The sequence below is a fragment of the Gadus chalcogrammus genome, chromosome 21 (assembly GCF_026213295.1).
Source record: "Gadus chalcogrammus isolate NIFS_2021 chromosome 21, NIFS_Gcha_1.0, whole genome shotgun sequence".
NCBI lineage: Eukaryota > Metazoa > Chordata > Actinopteri > Gadiformes > Gadidae > Gadus > Gadus chalcogrammus.
This window is the reverse complement of record NC_079432.1, coordinates 3,299,792-3,320,726: the sequence shown is the minus strand read 5'-3', so window position 1 is coordinate 3,320,726 and position 20,935 is coordinate 3,299,792. Positions and strand designations below refer to the sequence as shown.

Here is a 20,935-nt window from a genome sequence, read left to right as displayed (position 1 = left end):
CGAACTTGTTATTTTATAGTAGGCCTACTTTCTGGGGAGATTATTTTTTTATACATATATATATATATATATATATATATATATATAAATATGCCTAAAGGGCGTTCTTGTGTCATGACGGGAATGCCCAAGCCTGCAGCTGGACCCTTCTCGGCAAAACACCAACTTCGATGATGTATAGACCGCGCAGATCAAAGGATGAGTAAACTGTTATGAAGCTGACAGCTTCCTTTCCTGGACATCCTGGGAGTCGCGCAGGGAAACGGTTGTCATGGAGATATCCGCGCAGCCAATCAGGGAGCGCCAGAACTTGCGACCCGAATGCCTTTTGGCGGGAAGAGGAGGGACGGTGACGGCTTTCCCGTCTGCGTTTTGACGGTCAGACTTGTTTTTTTTTTCTGCCTTCGTAAACAAACTCTATTCCTATTCCTATTCCATCTCCTTATATCAAACAGTCCAACAAATCAACGTCCTGAATCGCAACATGTTTGTGTTAACCCGTCTACCCCACATTGTTAATTTGGCTGATCCATCAGGGAGATTCAACGCACCACCTTCCTCTGTCTTTCTTTTTCATCTAAACAACCACGCAGATTAATTAGATACACTCACAAGGCTGAAAAGATAAGCATGTTCATTTATAATCCTGATAGAATATCCTCCCATCCGCCTCCCCCAATCCCCCCCCCCCCCTCCCCCCGGTTCTTTTCTTTGAATCGGTTCACGGGGGTCACCATGGGAACCTGGAAGCCCGGCGGCAGGATGTGAAGCCCCTCCGTGTCCTTGGGTAGTGGCCGTCCAGCTGTGTCAATCTCCGGTGTTCGTCCCGGCCCCCCGCCTCCTCCTTCCCCCGTCTCCCCACTCTCCCCCTCTCCCCCGCTTCCAGGCTCTCTCTCTCTCACACACACACACACACACACACACACACACACACACACACACACACACACACACACACACACACACACACACACACACACACACACACACACACACACACACACACACACACACACACAGGGCCTGATCTGTTTTCCTAAACGGAGAGAGGGCTCGGTTTGAAAGGAGGAGAGGGGAAAGGGAGGGGGTGGTGGGAGGGGGGGGGGGGGGGGGGTGGTGGTGGTGTGTGTGTGTGTGGGGGGGGTGGTGCTGCTGTGACTCACTCCTCCGGTTTCAAAACAAGCCGCGGCCGTGGGGCTGAACATCAAGGGTTGTGTTTAAACAGGTGTCTCTGCTCGCCTGCTCTGTCTCCGCCGCGCCGCGAGAGACGGCTAATCCTCGTGCGTTTGTTTTGCATCGGGCTCGGACATGCTACACAAAAAAAATAACATCGCAGAGATGCATCTTCGATGGGCCGGGGTTGAAACGCATAGCAACTCCTAGGCCTGGATGTGGTGCAGGCTGAGCGGTTGGTTTCGATGCTATCTGATGTTAATCAGAGGGAGAGATCGATGTGATCGCGTCGGGCAGTCACGTGAAAGTCAGAGTGCAGCTCCCTTCGAATAGCCGATCTATTCTGGGAGAGAGGAAGAGGGAGATGGAGAGGGGGGAGGGGGGGGGAGAGAGAGAGAGAGAGAGAGAGAGAGAGAGAGAGAGAGAGAGAGAGAGAGAGAGAGAGAGAGAGAGAGAGAGAGAGAGGGGGGGGATAAAGAGAGTGAGAGAGGGGGGGGAGTGAGAAAGAGAGAGAGAGTTTAACAGTATGACACAGTAAATATTACATGAACAGCCTATGACGTCCATGTAAATATGGCCTTCACTATTCCACTAGGTTAGAGCAGTGGTTCCCAACCTGTGGCTCGGGTCTCCACTCGGGGTCCCCTGATGTGCATATGGGGTCGTCGGAGATAACTGACATAAGCCGTTAATATTTAATGATACATTTTAGAAAACCCTTTTCTTTTTAAAAGAGTCTGAGTCTGACGTCCTGTCCTTACTAACTTCTTGATGATTCATAGCCACGAGAAAATCACTTACCAGTAATGCGATTATGTTATTACCAGGTTATTGATTTTACCGGCGGATTGGTTAAAAACATTAAGTGCCGAAGCAAAAGTTAAAGTTGTGGTTGCAAGCATTTTCAGAGCAAGAAATTGGGTCACTGGCCAAAAATAGGGTGGTAACCACTGGACTAGAGGGTTTATCTGTAAGACTGTTATGCTAAATACTCCTGCAGTACCCAACAGCTATCAGCTGTTGTTCTGTTGTCTCCCTGGCCCCATGGGGTCTTAATCAGATTGGGATTGTTTTTGTTTGGTTTCTGTTGAAACACTTGGAACCTCCACGTGCTTATCAGCTTCTTTGCATATCAGATGGAGGGAGGATCGACTGCAATACCTGAAACATCGACCACTGTGTACCTCAAACAACCGGCTGCTTGAGGCCTCATGATAATTTGGTATTCAGAACAAGACAACAAATTACAAAATCACTTTTTTTACTTTTTTCAAACCGAGCCCACCACCTATTACCTAAGATGAGATACAGTGTGTGATTGTGTGTGTGTATGTATATAAAGTATATATATAATACAAGTAAACAAAATAAGGTATACCCCTATTCAGGTATTCACATGAAACTAAACATCAAAAAGTGACCACGATATGGATTGAAAAAATAAGATAGCAATGCAGTAAAGTATATCCGTGCTTTCCCGAAATATTTATTTATGTTGTTATGATATGCATTGTGTTGCGTGGCCCCTTGGTTTAAAGGGGAGGGGCTTAAGCCCTTCAAAACACATTTGTAAAGCATCATCCCATGTTTCATGAAGCATGGGCCCAAGGTCTATGTTACCCCTTTCCTTGCATTATAAAAATGTTGTTGCCTCCCCCCCATCCTCCCGTCCCTTCTCCGTTTACAACCCACACCCTCTAACATTCCCTGCCCCAGGGAGCTCAAGTTCTGCTGTCCTGACCCCAGTCTTTCATTCCCTGCGTGACCATGGGATCTGCGTGGTAGCCTGTGAGCTCTCCCTTGAGTGTGTGTGTGTGTGTGTGTGTGTGTGTGTGTGTGTGTGTGTGTGTGCATGGGTCTGTTTGTGTGTGTGTGTGTGTGTGGGTCTGTTTGTGTGTGTGTGTGTGGGTCTGTGTGTGTGTGTGCGTGTGTGCGTGTGGGTGCGTGTGTGCGTGTGTGTGCGCTAAACCTGAAATGCAACATCGGAGAAGAGTCAATATAGACAAGCTTCCCAAGGTTACGAAGCTGGACTAATGATAACACATTTTGTAATTATATAAGCACTACATTTTTTGTTGTTGCTGTTGTTGTTGTATTGTTTTTTTTTACATATCCCTGAACTACCCCCTATAATACGTTTAACTAAGACTATCTACCCACCAAAAAAGTAAAGACAGAAAAAGAATGAAACTTTTGACTCCACTTTAATTGTTGACGTGCTGACGTGACGACGATGTCTGCGGTACGTCACTTGAATCACGTGACTCCGAACTGATCATCATCTGATATTCGTGGTCTCCTTTGGAGAAACGGCGCGCTGTGCGGCTGGCGTGCTAGCGGTGGGTACTCGAGAAGGGCGGGTGCACGAGGCGCGTATCCGAATGCTTAATTTCATTGAGACAAGCCCACTTTAAACCTCAGCAATGTTTAAATGGAAGTGGGTATAGAAATATAGTTATGCCAGCATAAAACGGAACTCGTCGAAATATATCCATATATATTAATATGTGAGACACTGCAGAGGTGTTTTTTTTAAGACTTAAATGTGAAAACGAAACAATAAAGGCACTAATGTTTACTTCAATAAAGGCACTAATGTTTATATTCTGTGCAGGCGAACCCTCCGAAAGTACACATCTACTTCTATCAACCGATAATGCAAAGTTCCACGCTTGGGCAAGGCGAATCAATTAAAATGTGTGTGTGTGTGGGGGGAAGGGAGAAATACCCCACTACCACACACACACACACACACACACACACACACACACACACACACACACACACACACACACACACACACACACACACCACACACACACACACGGTGCGTGTGTGTGTGTGTGTGTGTGTGTGTGTGTGTGTGTGTGTGTGTGTGTGTGTGTGTGTTTAACGTGGTATTACCGGAGGACATCAGATGAATTATGTAGGCTACAGTGAGTGTTGTGCAGATGCAGGGCTCCGCGCTGGTCGTCGAGCAGATTACAGTGACCCCCCGCGGCGGCTGCGCTTGCGGGAAATTACTGGGCGCCCTCCTCAACGGATTTTACAACCGCTGCCTTTGGGAGTTTTTTTTTTTCCACAGTCATGTGATTGTAACGTAACCCGACCGGAAAACACCGACGACTGGCGTCGCCGCCGCCAACGCTGCGTGTGTGTGTCTGTGTGTTGGTGTGTATGTGTGTGTTGCGAGGAAACAGAGCAGCAGCAGCTGCGAGCCCAACGGACTAGTAAACCGGTTCGCGAACAACGCGTCAAACTCCACGGATTACGGCGGGAGTTGAAAAGGTACGTCCGCGTCTCGGTTCTTATTTCAGTTCGTTTCTGCTCGCGACCCGGCGGCGAGGTCCGCACGAGGTTCGGTGCGAGCGAATCGTCACTTTAGATCATGACTTTAGACGAATTCGTGACTACTACCCCCATCCTCCTGGTGTGTGTGTGTGTGTGTGTGTGTGTGTGTGTGTGTGTGTGTGTGTGTGTGTGTGTGTGTATTTGTTGTGTGTTTGTGTGTGTGTGTGTGTGTGTGTGTGTGTGTGTGTGTGTATTTGTTGTGTGTTTGTGTGTGTATCTGATGAGTGTGAGAGTGTGTGTGTGTGTGTGTGTGTGTCTGATGAGACGAGAGAGAGTGTGTGTGTGTATCTGATGAGAGAGAGAGGTGTGTGTGTGTGTGTGTGTGTGTGTGTGTGTGTGTGTGTGTGTGTGTGTGTGTGTGTGTGTGTGTGTCTGCAGACGGACGCCGCGGTCTGTGCGCGTGTTGTTTTGCGTCCCTAGAGTGGTCTACGTTTTTTTTTATTCCATTATAATGCACGCTGTTTCCTGTGTTGTTGTCTCATACATCCCGATGGATGCACAGGGCCACCGTAGGCCAACGGGATCTATATGTTTGAATATAGGGGAAAAGAGCAGTACGGAAGTGGAACAACACTGGCAGTGCAAGACATGGGACTTTTCCACGTGTCTTCTGCACGGGCGGTGCTTTAACATTACAGACTACACCATGCACCTGAAACCACCGGTCCCGTATTCATTGTTTACAACTCGGGTGGATCAGAGATGAACAGGCCTTTATGTTTCATGTGCTAAGCGAATCAACCCCGGTTTGGAAAGCTGTTGTTTTCACAACAGTGTGTAGCTCTGGAGAACGGCTGAACCGCTACGTGGTGATTGCGCCACATGCCATGAAACACTTTTTAAAGTTGCTAGGTTCTCGTCGTTAAGCTGACATCTTTCTGTCAGAATACGAGAACAAGCCAAGCTTTAGTATCACCATTTAACCGGTTCATACATCACTGGTTTCCTGCTGCTGTTATGGCCGTATTAAACGGGTGCTACGGTCGAAAGGGGTGCTACGTTCGAAAGGGGTGCTCCGAGTTGGACAAGTTCCTGTGTGGAGACGGGGGGGGGGAGAAAGTCCTCTGTTGGAGGAGGATAATAACCCCCCCCCGAAGGCAGGTTTCAAGTCTCCACCACCACCGGTTTAGAAGGAACCGGCTCTGCCTAAGGAATGCGTGCCGACACCCGTAACCCTGGTCATGTGATGGCCCGGAGTCTCTCTCTCTTCCCCCCCCCCAAGCGCTGACCTTTAGGGTCACAAACAGTCATCTGCAGCAGGGACTCAAAGCGAGCAGCGCAGCCTGCTGGAACCCCCCCGGAGCTGGAACCGGCCGTTCGGCAGGTTTCCCTCCCCTCACCGATAAAGAGTGTTTACCTCAAACGTACGGCGACTCCCACTCCCTCACGGCTGGAGGCTGGCGGAGGCCCCGCCCACATCCTGATCCCTGTCTCCATGCCTGACTCACTCATTCATAGCTGATTGGCTGGAAGGACCCACATAGTGGTCGTACTGTGGAGACCCCCCCCCCCCCCTCCACACCCCCCAAAGGGTCAAAGGTGAGAGTGGTTGTCTGGAATAGATTTTGCCACATCGTATCTTCCCTGTCTGGCTCAGTTTAGGGGCTTGTGAGTGCTGCTCTGCACTATTTATGCACAGGACTGGACTGGATCACCATTTCTGAACGTGCCCCCCCCACCATCCCATCCTCTCTCCCCCCCTCCCCCCTTCCCCCCTTCCCCTTCCGTCTCCCTGGAGATTAGCCTCCCAGGGTCGTGTCTGAGAGAGCGAGAGAGAGAGAGAGAGAGAGAGCACTCTTCCGGAAGTCGTCACGAGCGAGCAGTCAGAGGGGACAGCCCCGGTCTCTGTTCTCGGTCCAGGGCTGGGGGGCTTGGGGCGGGGGGGGGGGGCAGCCACCGCCGACGCCGACGCCCCAGGAAGGCCGCACAGGAAAGTCCCTGACCTCTCCCTGTCGCTCATTGATTATCCGGTCCGTTGTTGTCGTTCCACCGACCAGAGGAATGTTTTCCACGTCCTCCTCCCTCCCAGATCCCGAACCCAAAACCGTATTTTTGTTTTTTACCGTCCGGTTGTTTTTCTGTACGTTTTTGAAAAAAAAAAAAAACACAGCGAAAGATTGTGAACCGCGGCTAGGCGTGTTGTAAGTTCCTCTTTTGTTTTCGGCCGCACACAAACATTGTTGTGTGGATGTTTACGCCCTTCTCGAGGCGTGTGTGTTGTCGTGTGAGTGTGTGAGTGTGCGTGGAGGGTGGAAAACAAGCGTGTGGTTAGAAAGACGTTGCACTGCGCCGACTGCCTTTTCTTTGTGGTCACAATATGCCCTGGTTCCTCGCCCCCACCCCCCCCCCCCACCCAGACAGGAAGCTGACTGTTGCTCGTTGGCCTCTGCCTGTTTGTCTCTGTCTCTGTGGGGGTGGGTTTTGTGGGTATTTGTTTGCGCGCCACACACATACGCACGCACACATACGCACGTACACGTACACGTACACGTACACACACACACACACACACACACACACACACACACACACACACACACACACACACACTCTCTCTAACATGCACTAACACACACGTGTTCATATGTGTGTGTTCATACGTGTGTGTTCATGTGGGTTTGTGGCTTCTCTTCTTGCAGGCTGAAGCATGGAGTTGGCCAACCATGGTCTAATCCTCCTCCAGCAGCTCAACGCTCAGAGGGAGTTCGGCTTCCTGTGTGACTGCACCGTGGCCATCGGCGATGTGTTCTTCAAAGCCCACAAGGCCGTGCTGGCCGCCTTCTCAAACTACTTCCGCACACTCTTCATTCACCAGGACAGGTACACTCACAGCCACCTGCCACCGCCGCCACAATGCTACGCTACGCTGCGCATGAAGAAAAATAAAAAGGGACGCAATGTTTTGCATGTTTTTTTTTTTTAAGTCAAAGTAATTCCAAATCAACATTAAGTCCTCGACTGCTGGGAATATTTCATTAAAATTAGAATCATACACTCTGACACTGGCAAGTATCGATGTGTAGGCTCTAGTGTGCATTATGGTTCGTTACAACTTTAAAGTTGTTTCTAGTCTTGAGGCAAGTTTTCTCTATGTAGGCCAGAAGGAAGGTATAGGGAGTCAAAATGTTATTAGATTTGTATTTAGGGCATTTAGCAGACGCTTTTGTCCAAAGCCACTTACAAGAAGTACATTTGTCAGAGGAAAGAGAAGCAACAATATATATCGCTGTCGGTACAGTAGGGATGATCATAGAAACAAGTGCCAGGCACTTCCGATTGCTAGGGTAACCCAATCCCTGTATACAACAAAGAATGCTAGCATAAGATGCTACACAATGGAAGTACTTTATTTAAGTGCGTAAGAGAAACTCTTACGCAAGTGTAATAACACCTGTATGTAATGTATGTATGTATGTGAAAAAAATAAGATACCACATGATTATAAGTTCTATTACCGAGAAGTTAAAGTTTTGATTTAAAGCCTGAACTCGAAGAGGTAGCCTTTGACACCATAGCCAAAGTAACGTCCTGTTTGCTCCTCCAGCGACTGCGTTCGCCTCAAGGCGGCGGACATCCAGCCGGACATCTTCAGCTACCTCCTGAACCTGATGTACACGGGCCGGCTCGCGCCCCAGCTCATCGACCCCGCGCGCCTGGAGCAGGGAGTCAAGTTCCTGCACGCCTACCCTCTGCTGCAGGAGGCCAGCCAGTCGGTGTACGCCCACCCCGAGTCCAACCTCTCCCTCTCCACGTCGCTCTACGGCATCCAGATCTCCGACCAGCAGGCGGGGCTGTCTGCCCGACTGCCGGCCGGCCGCGAGCTCTCCTCCCCCATGGACCTGGAGCCGCTGGGCGCCGACCGGAGGAACATGTCCACGCCCGCGCTCCTCCCCTCCTACGCCAACTCCCTGGCGCCCAAGCGGGCCTCCTCGCCCCCGCAGGCGGAGCCCTCCACCAGCGGCATGCAGACCCCGGCCGAGGAGCAGCACAGGGGGGGCTCGCTGGCGGCGGCGGCGGAGACGTCGTCCTCGGTCAACGCCATCCTGCACGTGAAGCCCAGCATCATGAAGCGCAGCGCCTCCTTCCGGAAGCACTACACCTGCCACCTGTGCGGCTACCGCTTCAACCAGCGGAGCCTGCTGCGGGAGCACCTGCTGCAGCACACCCAGGCCCTGCAGTACTCCCTCTCCGAGCCCAGCGACGGCCTGTCGCACGCCGAGCAGGCCGCGGAGCACGCCGCGGCGGCCGAGGCGGAGGAACTCTCCAGGGGGGGAAGCCGGGGTGGGGCGGGCCACTCGGGGACGGGCCACTCGGGCGGGGCGCTGGAGGTCCTCAGCGACGGCGAGCAGATGCACGCGTCCGGCGCCAACTCGGACTCGCCCCGGGCGGAGGTGTCCACCTCCAGCTGGGGGGCGGCCGGGTCCCAGTCCCAGGCCGACACCCCGCCGCCCTCCGACATCGCCGACATCGACAACCTGGAGAGCGCCGACCTGGACCGCGAGGTGAAGCGGCGCAAGTACGAGTGCGCCACCTGCGGCCGCAAGTTCATCCAGAAGAGCCACTGGCGCGAGCACATGTACATCCACACGGGCAAGCCCTTCAAGTGCAGCGCCTGCGGCAAGAGCTTCTGCCGCGCCAACCAGGCGGCGCGCCACGTGTGCCTGAACCAGGGGGCCGACACGTACACTATGGTGGACCGGCAGAGCATGGAGCTGTGCGCTGCGGGCGAGGACAGCAGCCAGATGGAGGCTCTGTTCATGGGCTCGGCCCGGCCCTACAAGTGCAACATTTGCGAGACGACCTTCTCCAGCCCCAACGAGGTGATCAAGCACCTGTGCTTCAGCCAGGGGGCGCTGGCGGGTCTGCAGGGCGCGGGCTCCCCAGGTGCCAGCCTGCTCCACAGGGAGGAGTTCCCCGGAGCGGAGGGCTCGGATTTAGCCAACGCTGGCGGGAAGACGCTGGCCCCCGTAAAAACTGAGGAGATCCTCGTAGAATAGTGCCAAAGATTTCCGTTTTTTTTTTTTCGGTCAATTGTGGTTATTAGGGAACTAACTGACGGTCGAGTTATGTGGGCTGTGTTTAGAAGTTGCTCTATAATTTCGATATCAGAAAGTGAATTCCCGCTACAATATCCAGGAAACTCTAGGTTCTGCTGTAGGTGACAGAAACGCATAACGTTCAAATTAATTTCTTAGCAGCCGTTAATCTATGGTTATGTTCTCACCCTAACACATAAAGTCTCTGTCAGAAACAAAAATCACAGAGGCGAGGGAATCTGCCTTTGTAAATCAACAGATTTACCCACTAGCTGTGGGCTAAGCTATATGGGGCAGGCTGGAAAAGAAAGAAGAAGTAGGCCGTTCCGGGGGCCGCAGCAAGCAGGGTGCTGAGCCAGGGGCCCCGGGGGTAGCGGGAGCGAGTCTAGGGCTCACTATTGGTGGTCGCCTGGGTTAGAGTTACCCACTTTTCAGCTAGTTTCTTCAAGAGCCAAAGAGAGCCTGGTTACTCATCAGAGCAGCCGTAACCAGGCTAGCTAGTTACACAACATGTGTTCCAGTTCAATCTCAGCCATATGCTGGGAAATACTTGCATCTTCCTCTTTTCGTTTTTCGAGGAAGGGGCCCAAATGCCTTCGGCCCTTGACCGATGTTGATGCTGACGATAGCACAACAATGCACATCGTCACCCGATGGAAGTGCACCGCGAGGAAGCTTGAAGCTATTTTTTTATTTTTTTTTTAGGTGCAAACATTGTATTGTATGATTATGTTTACAGTTGTGCCACTTTGATACTGTTTATTTTTTGTTTATTATTTTTTTACAATACCATCGTTTGATTATGCGTCACGTGGATCACAAGGTTGCATTGACATGTTGACACATGCGCAAACTTACCTAGAAGGGAGATGCTGGTCCTTTGCCGTAATGTCCAGGATTTCAATTAAACGTGTCACAAGTTGTCGAGGAAAACCCATTTGTTTCAGTTCAATGTGCTTTTCTAATTTTTATATACCGTCTTGTATTTACAAAGAAAATGTTATATTACAAGAGTTGTATATCTGTAGGCAAATAGGTTTTTATGTAGAGGAGATTATTTGAAATAGTTAATATAAATGTATTGGGGACGGGCATGATGAATTGGTTTTGAGATTCATTGCAATGGAAGGAAACCCAAACATTTTGACTGTACTGCTTGAATATTTTCACTGATGCTTCCATGCAAAAATGTGTACATTTATTTACTCTCTTTTTGTTTGTTTATGTTCTGCTCATTATATTGTGGCCATTCGCTAATCCTTAATTGCGTTCAACCGTGTTTAATTGGTGCAAAGTCAAAGTTATATCTAAAATGAATTTGGAACCTGTTAACATTACACAGAGCACACGCATCACGCAATATGTGGATGCATTTATAAACTGCTTTTAAAAACGGTGTGAAACGGGCTAATGCAGAGGTGTACAATATTGACTAGTGTTTCACTGTATGATGCATAATCATTTTACGTTGTTTGCGTTTTCACCAGTGCCATATCGTTGACTAATCTCCTGCTAAATATAAATATAACGAAGAGACCGCCTGCCTGTCCTGAGTGTGTACAGAGAAGTCATGCAGAAGGGTCAGGGAACGCTTTGACATACTACTGATTCGTGCAAGTTGGGAAATATATTTTACACTCTCAGCAATGTGAAAAAGAAATGTACCTCCAAACACATTCAGCAATGCTTCGAGATGCGCAGACAAACATCATTATTACCGTTATGTGTGCGTGTTGCAAAACAGCACAAATGAAAGCCCCGCTATTTGTATAACAATTCAGACATTTATTAGGAAAGCCCTTCCATGTTTATTTAGTGTTTTTTCCAAATGTATTGCTTTTCTGGTTTGAAACACGTTTTATTTTACGTATAGGCTACTCATATCAAATATATTTCTTTGCGGCTGAAAGGCCTCCCGTTAATTGGTACACAGGAGAGCGTCCTTGTTGTTACCCATGTGGCCGCTAGTGGGCGCCACCGCCACCCTTGTGATGGACGCAAGGAAGGGATGATATCAATACAGTTACTTGGTTCGTCTTTGGCGGGGAGCGGCTTTTGTAATCCCCTGTTTCACCACCAAGTCTCGTTTTTTGAGGGGGTGTTATTCTCTTCCCACTCTAAGCTCTTATTGTGAGAATGCTATACTACTGATCATTCAGAAAGACGCATCACGCACCCTTCCATAGTTACCGGAGCTTAGTGTTCAACCACATCAGTCTTATAACCCAAGCGATCTCTCATCTGAGTCTGAGCTTTTTGTTACGTAGGCCTGATGAGGACGATTTATTTTGTTTTTATAGTTTCTCGAAGTGTTTCCAAACAGCAACGTTTCAGGTCAAACTTCGGGGGGCCCCTGCCGCCCGTGATAGGCCTACTTGATACTCCTGTGACTACTGTGATAAATAAGGTTCTCAGGAACGCGAGTCATTTTCTGTGTTAACAAATTGTCTTACTATGAACAATAAAAACTGTGCTTTTTTTTATATACATAAAGGATTGTCATCTTTCAAATGCGAGTTCTACAGTTTCAGACAGACGGATTCATCATTATCACTAAACAATGTTGATTGATTCTCCAAAAATGTTTTCCATTAGTTCTACAGTCGGCCTTAATGGATTTTTATCTTCAATTATGTTTTATTCAAAGGGAAAACAGACACATTGAAACAAGACATTTATGACTAGCTTTATTTGGAATGGAATATAGACAGGTTTCTGCATCTTTACTATTAACAGCTTAGAAAATATAAAACACAATTAAGACCATGCTACATGTATATTATGCTAAATGTGAATGGTTATTTGTTATAACATGACTCTTTAGGTACACAGGTATACAATCTGTACAAAATGGCGCCGGGTTCACAGTTAACAGTGTTACAAAACGTCTGGGAGGCCCGCAACCGAAAGCGTGAGGGCTAGGAGCGGAACTATTCTTCTCATGTTTTGTCACTTAGGCTCTTTTTTATGATTAGTGTTTTTTTTTTTTACACGAAGCGACTATGGATTCCGTGGCACCCATAGAAAGATATTCTGAAGTTATTGGTTTTAAATTAACTCATGTTCTGTCGAGATATGGCGCGCTAGCTGCCGTTTTGACGTCACACACGGATCACGGAGGGGACTCGTTTGTGGTACATTTGGTCAGACACGACTAAAATAATCTTTAGGGGGGGGATTGGGATATTTGGTTTGGCTGTTTAAGATTGGGCCCCTACTCCGATGCAGCAAACATTCCCATGACCCCACAACGTCAAATGTTCAATGGCTGCCTCCACACTCTTCCACACATATTCAATGATTCAATGAAAGCATGTTCGATGAGGGAACTAGGGTGTTTCATTAAACGAAATGGATGTACAGTTGATATTAATTGTGGCGATTATTGGTCAGAAAAATATTATTTTTTACGCATAAATTTGAAAACACATATGCATGGATTGTGTAGTACTCGCAGTAGGCACCAGAGGGCGCACTCACACCTCCATCTGAACATTGTCTTGACTTCAGCGCTACTAACTCACGGGACTCAGATGACATGCGTTTCTGTCACATGCACACCTATTAGAACCTCTTTAATAGGTCCATGATTAGAACTAGTTCAGTGTCGTTAATTGGTTTAAGTGTGCCGTAAAGCATTGCTGTTTTTCTCTTAGCATAATGAAAAACATTTAGTGGCTTTGTTACCTTTAAATGACACTCAAAGGCATATTTTCACACATAATTTAGCTATTTTTTTGTACAGATAATCAGGCAGTGATAGTGAGCATTTTGGCAATGGGGAGATTTACAAATACAGTAGAACATTAGTCAAACGTAGTGCGTTTTACTTTCTATGATATATGAGCCACTGTCAGTAAAATCATATGTACCTTTATTTAGTGTTAAGCTATACACAAATCTTAAATGTTTCTTAAAGACGGACTAATACAATGACAATTTTTGGCATCCCCCAAAAAATACACTTTAATAGTCTTATATTGGTATTCATACTAATTGTTGCTCAAAATGGTTGCGATTGTTTCCTTACTTATACTAAATGGGTAATCATTTTGAATGTCAATGAATCAATGGAAAAATATGTCACGTCAAAAATATTACACACAAGAAAAACAACGCGGAAAACCAAAACCTGGTTCAAATGAGAATACTTAAAGATATAAATACAATATACAAGATAATAATCCTCCAACTCTTTAACTACAAGCACGTTTTCATTCTCACAAATACACCCATACAACGGCATGTGTGCGCATACAGGGGCACGCGTGTGTGCGCCCCGTGAACAACATCTCACACTAGCTTGGGCAGTGAATGGTCAACAGAACACCAAATGCACATCACATTGAAAACATGCCAGATGCTATGGGCTCCACGAATGTGAATAGATGTGTGATTGTGTGTTTGTGCATGTGTGTGTTCGCAGCCCATTGCCCCGGTGATACTGGTGGTGTTACTACTGGTGGTACTGCTGGGGGCGCCGCAGACGTGAGATGTTGTTTTTCAAAGACAACCCTGTGGCTGAGGAGGTGGGTGGAGGTGGAGAAAGGTGTTGGTGGTGATGGGGGTGTGTGTTGGGCAGGGTGGGGCGGGGCCCAGTCGAGTCCTGAGCAGCCTCTCTCTTTTCCTCTCTCTCTCCCTTTCTCTCTCACTCCCCCTCTTTCTCGATCCCCCTATTTCTCTAATCCTATCTCTCTCTCTCTTCCCATCCCTCTCTCTCTCCCCATCTCTCTCTCATCCCATCTCTCTCTCTCTCCCAATCTCTCTCTCTCTCCCAATCTCTCTCTCTCTCTCTCTCTCTCTCTCTCTCTCTCTCTCGTCACCCACTTCCTGGTGCAGAGCTGTAGTCTCCCAGGCATCTCGCAGCTGTTCCTGGAATGGAGGCAAACAGAAACAACAACATTGTCAGACATTATTGTTAAGAGATACAGGTGGTTGTTTTACAGTTAATTTTCAATGTTAATCCATAGCATCCTGTCTGCTGTGGTTTATGGATTGGATATAAATGATACATCAGTGCATTGATCTGAAGCATATTTGTTAAAAGCCGTTTTATATTCTTACCAGTGTGTCGCAGAGATACTGGTCTGCATTTTAAACTGAAACAAAGCCCCTCCAATCTTTATTATTAGTAATTAACAGATATAGATAATGAGTATTTTTTTGCATTAAGCATATGGATAATATAATAAAACAATTAGGTATGATTTTTTTCAAAATTATAGTTGACAGTATAGAACAGTGTATTACATACGACTATTCTACACTACAACTCTTGATGGGTTATTTGACGGATAGTCAATAAGGATCGGGGACATGCCTCCCTTGCTGTATACTGAGCGTCTGATTGACAGAGAACGGAGGTAGAGAAAGCATAATTATCAGTCTTTCAGCACAAGTTCATCTGGGCCCCCCACCCAACCCCCCCCCCCCCCCCCCCCCTACACACACACCACTTTCCTAAGACCCCCGGTCTACAAAGCAGGGGTCAACCGCGGCATTCCTGCTTTGATATCAAAGGTCCCCTGGCTCCAAGTAGCCAGAACAAAAGCTTTTTCATTTGCCCGGTGAGTTAATCCCGTTCCCTGCTCCCTAATAAAAGGTGGACCCATTGATGTTTGAAAAAAAGCCGTCATGAGCAGATTGTCTAACAGATTGAAAAGGGATTTTGGAAGGTATACTGTTTTATCACTTTAGCATCGGTATTTCGGGTCCTCTGAACCGAAAAACTAAAAAAGTTACAATTAAAGAAGAAAACGAAGAATGCCTATAATGAAGCTCCTTCATTATACCACATGATTTAGCTGTGTCTGAATTCAGAGTTTGGTGTTGAAATACACAATGACATATAAATTGCATGTGTAAGTCTGGGGTCTCACCTGCTCACGACGCAGCTGTGATCTCTGAAGAGATGGGTTCAATCTCCTTCACAGCTTCCTCGATCACCTCATTCACCTGGGCCATCACCTCTGCACACCTCTCAGCTGCCACCGCCCTCTCTTCCTCTTCCTTGGTGTCGGCTGCTGATGCTGGGACCTCCTGGTCGGGGGCGGCCACCTCTGTGGAGACCGCTGGCGTCTGTGGCTCCTCCGGCAACGTCGGCAAGGCGGCGCCCACGGCCTCCTCGCATTTAGGTTCTGCATCTTGGTTTTGGACCAGAGCTGGCCCGTTGTTGCCAAACTCTTCCACTGCTTCTTCCTCTAAGGGCGTGTCCTCCACCACCGTCGCCGACTGCAGCACCACCATCACTGGCATGTGGACCTCGGGGCAAGGCGTGGCTTCCACTTCCTCTTTGCTTTCTTCGTTCTTGGCCTCTTTGGGCTCTTCGGCCGGCAGAATTTCAGACTCCAATTCAACCACTTCTTCAATGAGCTCCTCACTTGCGGTTGCGTTCACTTCCATGGCTTGCTGGAGTTCGGCGGTGGGCTCTTGTTCAATCCCTGCAGGTCCATCGAGGCTCTCTGCTTCTTCGACAGACACAACGTCGGTGACCTGGATGGCCGAGCACAGCACCATGGGTGACTGTGTTATGCTGACTTTTGGTGCGGTGCAGATGAGTGCGACGGGGGGTTCAGTGATGATGGGCTTCTCTGTGTTCTCTTCAATGGCCTCTTCGGTTGAAAGCAAGGCCTGGACTGGTGTGGAGCTTTCCTCCTCAGTGGGGGGGGGAGTAGCAGGCTTTGGGGCTTCGGTCTGAGCCTCCAAAACCTGGTCCATGGCAGTCTCAATGACAACTCGGGCAATGACGATGCTTTGCTCCTCAATGACATGTGCCTCTGTCTCCTGTCCGTCTTCTTCGGATAAGTTGTTACAGGTCTCCAACATGGTGACTCCAAGAACAGCTTGGACCGGTGTGTCAGCCTCCTTGACCAATACTTCTTCAATAATTTCTTCATCTGAAACCTCCAAATCTGCTTTAATCTCCACTTCTTCTAGGTCCACGCAAGGAGAATACTCCACGATGATGTTTTCGGTGCTGGTGTTTTCAATAGTGATACTCTGTTGGGTTACCACTTGAACAACCTCTTGTACCGGTGTGTTCTCTCCGACGGCCACAAACTGATCCAACTCCACCACTTCTTCCTTAATTTCCACAGCTGGATGGGTGATCTCTACAATCTCCATGGAGACGTTTGTCTCCATGGTGGGTGCCATCAGGTTCACAACCTCAGGGGTGTCTTCGTCAAGCTCCGCGGCCTTGACGATCTCAGACGGTTCTGGACGACATGCAATCAATGCGGTCTGCTCGGTCTCTGGCTCCTCGCACTTGGTGGCGGCTTCAACTTCCGGGATGTCAGAAAGGAACTCAATGGAAGACTCGAGCTCGGTAGCTTCAACTTGCTGCACTTGTGCCTCAGAGATGGAATCTTCTGTTGCTACTGCCACCTCGATGTCAGCTGGCATCTCCTCCAGAGCAACCTCTGTGCACAACGAGTCGCTGATCACAGTCAAGCACTCACTAGTAGACGTCACTGGCTTCTCAACAGCCACTTTCGCGATATCCTTGGTTCCCAGACCGGTGCAAATGGCCATGGCCTCCTCGCTGTTGTGTGGCTCCAGAATGGTATTGTTCTTCAATTCAGCATGCTCATTCTCAATTTCCTCCTCGGTACCAACGCTGGCTTCCTCCACTGGTAATTCTTCAACAGTCACCGATGTCTGGCATGGAGCCTCACTGATCTGTTCCACCGCAGCCTCCAGAACCATCTCTGCAACCTCTGACGCGGGGCCCGTAGGAACGGGCGTGGTGACACTGGATACGGCCGGGACGAAAGGCTTTTCCTCAGCGAGGGACATACGTCTTTGTGGGGTTGCCCTAGTGGTGGGAGGCAACGACGGGTGTTCCTCGTCGTCTTCTTCAATGGTGGTGTCTGCGGATTTCGGTGTGGCGGCGTTGTCGGCCTCCTCTGGGATGTCACTCAGCTGGTCGTGCTTGCCGTCACCGTCTTCGACGATGGCTGCAATCCAGGAGGGAGCCCTTTCCTCAACAGAGGCTTGGGCCTGAGTGATGGCTGGCTCTGACACTTCCTCCTGTTTGGTCTCGGTTTGCTCGGTGTCGTACTCTGAGAGAGGTACAACAGCAGGGGTGTCAGAGTCCTCCTCGCCGGAACCTCCTTCGCCGGAGGCTTGTTGGTCAGCCTTCTTCTTCTTGCGTCCAGGGAACAGCTTTCTCAGAGAGAACGACGACTCCTCTTTCTGCACTTCGCCATCGGAGTTACCCTGCTCGGGGGAGTCCTCTGCCTTCTCTTCCAGTTTGGGCTTATTCTTTGCGAAGACAAAGCGTTTCAGTGTGTCCCATGCAGACTCTTTTTCCGTCTGGTTTGCTGCATCGACTGGTAGCACCTCCTCCTCCGGCTCCGTCTCTGTGGAGGTGACGATGGGGGACTCTTCCACTTTAGCCTCCTGCTCTTCCTCTGCTACGGCCGGGGTTGGCTCCTCTTCCAACTTGGTCTCATCTTCCTCGTCCGAGTCAGAGGTCTTCCTCGTCCTCTTCTTGGGCCCACCCATGCACATTAGAGCCTCCCAGGAGACGGAGGTGTCCATCTTCTTTTTGGGTTCTTCGGTGCTGCTCACAAGTTTCTCTGTGGTTTCGGTCTTTGGTTCCTCCTCCGTCGCCACTTCCTCCTTGGGCTCTTCCTCGTTAGCCTTTTCTTCAAACACTGCGCTTTCATTGGAGGACAGAGTGGCCGACTTGGCCGCCTTCTCTGCTGCGGCATCCTCGTCACTCTCCGAAGACTTCTTCACTCGCTTCTTGGGGGTCACCAGTTTTTTGAAGGAAGACCAGGGAAGGATGCCTTCCTTCTTCTTCTCCCCATCCGAGGTGACTTCTCCCTCGGTCTCCTGGCTGGACTCGATCGTGCTGGCCTCTCCGTCTACGGCGTGCTCCCCAGAATCCTCTGGAGATGAGGGCCCGCTCTCGGCCTTCGGAGCCTCTTCAGACTCAGTGGAGGTCTGGAGCTCGGCTGCCTGCTCCGTGGACTCGGTGAGTTTCGCCTCAGCCTCTTTCTTACTTTTGTTCTTCTTGGTGGAGAGCTTCTTCAGGCCGGCGCCATTGAACAGCTTCTTCAGCGGGCTTCCATGGGTCTTGACCTTCTCCTGGGAGGAGAGCAGTTCCGTCTCTGTAGTAAGCTTCTCTTCTTCCGCAGCCTCTGGCTTCTCCTCCTCTGCGTTATCTTCTGCAGGAGCTGGGGTTTCATCGTTGCCCTCCGCCTCGGCGGTGGGTTCTGGTTTGGCCTCCTCAGTAGTCGTTGCTGGTGTCTCCTCCTTGGTCTCTGCCTCCTCTCCTTCCTCTTTCTGCGCCTCAGCCGTCTCGTCGCCCTCCTTGATCTCCTCCTCTGCGGTGGTCTCCTTCTCCTTCTCCTCCTCCTCTTTGGTTTTCTTAATGCTAGCTTTCTTCCGCAAGTTGGAGAAGAGGCCTCCTGATAGGAGCTTCCTGAAGGAAGACTGCGTGGCCTCCTGAGGTGGCGGGTTGCTCTCCTTCTCGACTGCTTCCTCCTTGGAGGTTTCATCCACGGCATCGGCGGCAGCACCCTCTGCCGGAACCTCAGTCTTGTCCGTGTCCTCGGCGTCATCCCCCGCCGGCGTGGCCGCCTTCGTCTCCTCCTCCTTCTCCTCGGTCACGGTCGTCGCCTCGGCCGGCTCTTCGGCGACCTTCTCTGCCGCGTCGTCCTCGACGGCGTCTCCGTCCTTCTCCTTGACCTTCAGTAGTTTGACCGGATCCTTCTCCTCATTCTTGTCCTTCTTCAGGGTGAACTTGAAGCCCACGAAGCGGAAGATCTTCTTGAAACCCACTTCGTTGGCCTCCTCCTGCTGCTTCTCCTCACACACCTTCTCTTCCACGATGGAGATGTCCTGGGCGTCGGCCGGCTCGTTGTCGGCCTTCTCCCCATTGGCGTGGGGAGCCGTCTCGTCCTTGGTGACGGCAGAGTCCATGGTCTCCGGGGCGTCTTCGCTCTGCACCACGGACACACCGTCGGGCTGCCCCACTGCAATTGAGGAGAGGAGAAACGATTTTGGGAATTAGTCATGGCCACCCTGTCTGCTGAACACGTGCTTTGAGCGCACAACAAACGACATCATTGACCAGAGCTTGTCGTTTGCTCAATCCAAACCCCTCCTGTGTATGCTTGCCAAAACAATGGAAGAAAAACAAATGAGAGTAGCCTCTGAAACACAAGAAAAAGCAGCTGACGACATTTGCATGGCCAAAGAGACGGTTTCTTTTTAATAATGACACACAGGGTTTAATATAAGCCGCAGTGATAAAAGCTGAATGCAACTGCAAACCATAAACCACTAAGTGCTGCTTTTTTTTTATTATCGTTATTATGAAGCCACTTGAAGTACCCCCCAATTGAAGGGAGGATTCAAAGCACTGCAACACAATCAAAGGCCTGGCGTTCTGGCATACAATGTGTTGTTACAGGAGGAGGGTCTGGGAGTCACTTAAACCATCAATCCCCTTTCCTCTTCCTCTCCCCCCACCCTATCTCTCTTCTCCGACATCTCCAACCAGCGGGGGCCGGTCCACATCTGGCGGGGGAAGATTTACCCCTAAGGGGTCTTACCCCTGACTCCCTCCTTCCTCATACTACCCGTCCCCCACTATACTCACATAACGAAATGAAACAATTTTGATGCCTGATTAATCAGATAACCCAGACTGACTAACACACTTTTAGTAATGTAACCTTTTTCTCACATGCCTGTATCCTTGATGCACTGATGAACCAACCATTACCCCCACACACACACACACACACACAAACGCACACACACGGGGACACACACACGCACACAGACAAACACACAGTAAACACACCCCTCCAGATGTGTGGTCAGTAGTAATATTTTGCAATAACTATGATAATGATAAAGTGAAACCACTAATGTGTTCCGCTGTACAAACTACGAATGGCTTCTGTGGAAAACCAAAGCAAACAAACAAGAGAACAAACCGCCAAACTAGAACCCGATCCGACCACATCCTCGTCCGAATGATAGTCAACCCCTCAGTTTTGCGTATTCGATGTGTGTCCATTGTCTCAAAAAGCATTTTTTAATGTCTTACATTGGGAGGTGCAACAACTCAAACATTCCCCGCCACCAGTCTCTGTAATTGTAAGTATTGCGAAGTCGTCCTATTTTTACACGTATGGATTCCACGGCTGGAATGCGAGCGATGCTTCTCTCCCTCAAAGACCGGCCACCTCGTTTTTCGGGAAGCTCTAAATATAAACGGGAAAGCGTGGGGTTTTGAAGCACAAACGCTGACTTGTTGCTGTCCACATTTTTTGTCGACTGAAGCGGGATTGTCACGTACAACACGGCCCCCTTTCGGGGGCCCCACCCCCCCCCCCCCCCAAACACAAGTC

At 49.5% G+C, this 20,935-nt stretch overlaps 2 protein-coding genes across 2 annotated transcripts in view; one reads left to right on the top strand and one right to left on the bottom strand.

Moving 5' to 3' along the window:
* Positions 1-4,066: 4,066 nt before the first annotated feature.
* Positions 4,067-13,499, top strand: zbtb2b (zinc finger and BTB domain containing 2b). The gene is made up of 3 exons (XM_056580881.1): positions 4,067-4,461; positions 7,164-7,344; positions 8,069-13,499. The coding sequence occupies exons 2-3, from the start codon at positions 7,172-7,174 to the stop codon at positions 9,519-9,521; spliced, it is 1,626 nt and encodes a 541-aa protein (XP_056436856.1). The 5' UTR covers positions 4,067-4,461; positions 7,164-7,171; the 3' UTR covers positions 9,522-13,499.
* Positions 12,136-20,935, bottom strand: part of akap12b (A kinase (PRKA) anchor protein 12b) — a 12,113-nt gene continuing 3,313 nt past the window's right edge. Inside the window, exons 2-3 of the mRNA XM_056580880.1 lie at positions 15,440-19,546; positions 12,136-14,432 (exon numbers count right to left, since the gene is read on the bottom strand). Of these exons, the coding sequence (XP_056436855.1) occupies positions 15,444-19,546 (4,103 nt within the window). The 3' untranslated portion in view covers positions 12,136-14,432; positions 15,440-15,443. The remainder of the gene's footprint in view (positions 14,433-15,439; positions 19,547-20,935) is intronic.

What these genes read in the sequence shown, in the direction of transcription:
- zbtb2b (XM_056580881.1), top strand. Translation starts at nt 7,172, where the DNA reads ATGGAGTTGGCCAACCATGGTCTAATCCTCCTCCAGCAGCTCAACGCT. An exon ending in CTCTTCATTCACCAGGACAG is followed by an intron (nt 7,345 to 8,068) that starts GTACACTCACAG and finishes TTGCTCCTCCAG; the next exon opens with CGACTGCGTTCGCCTCAAGG.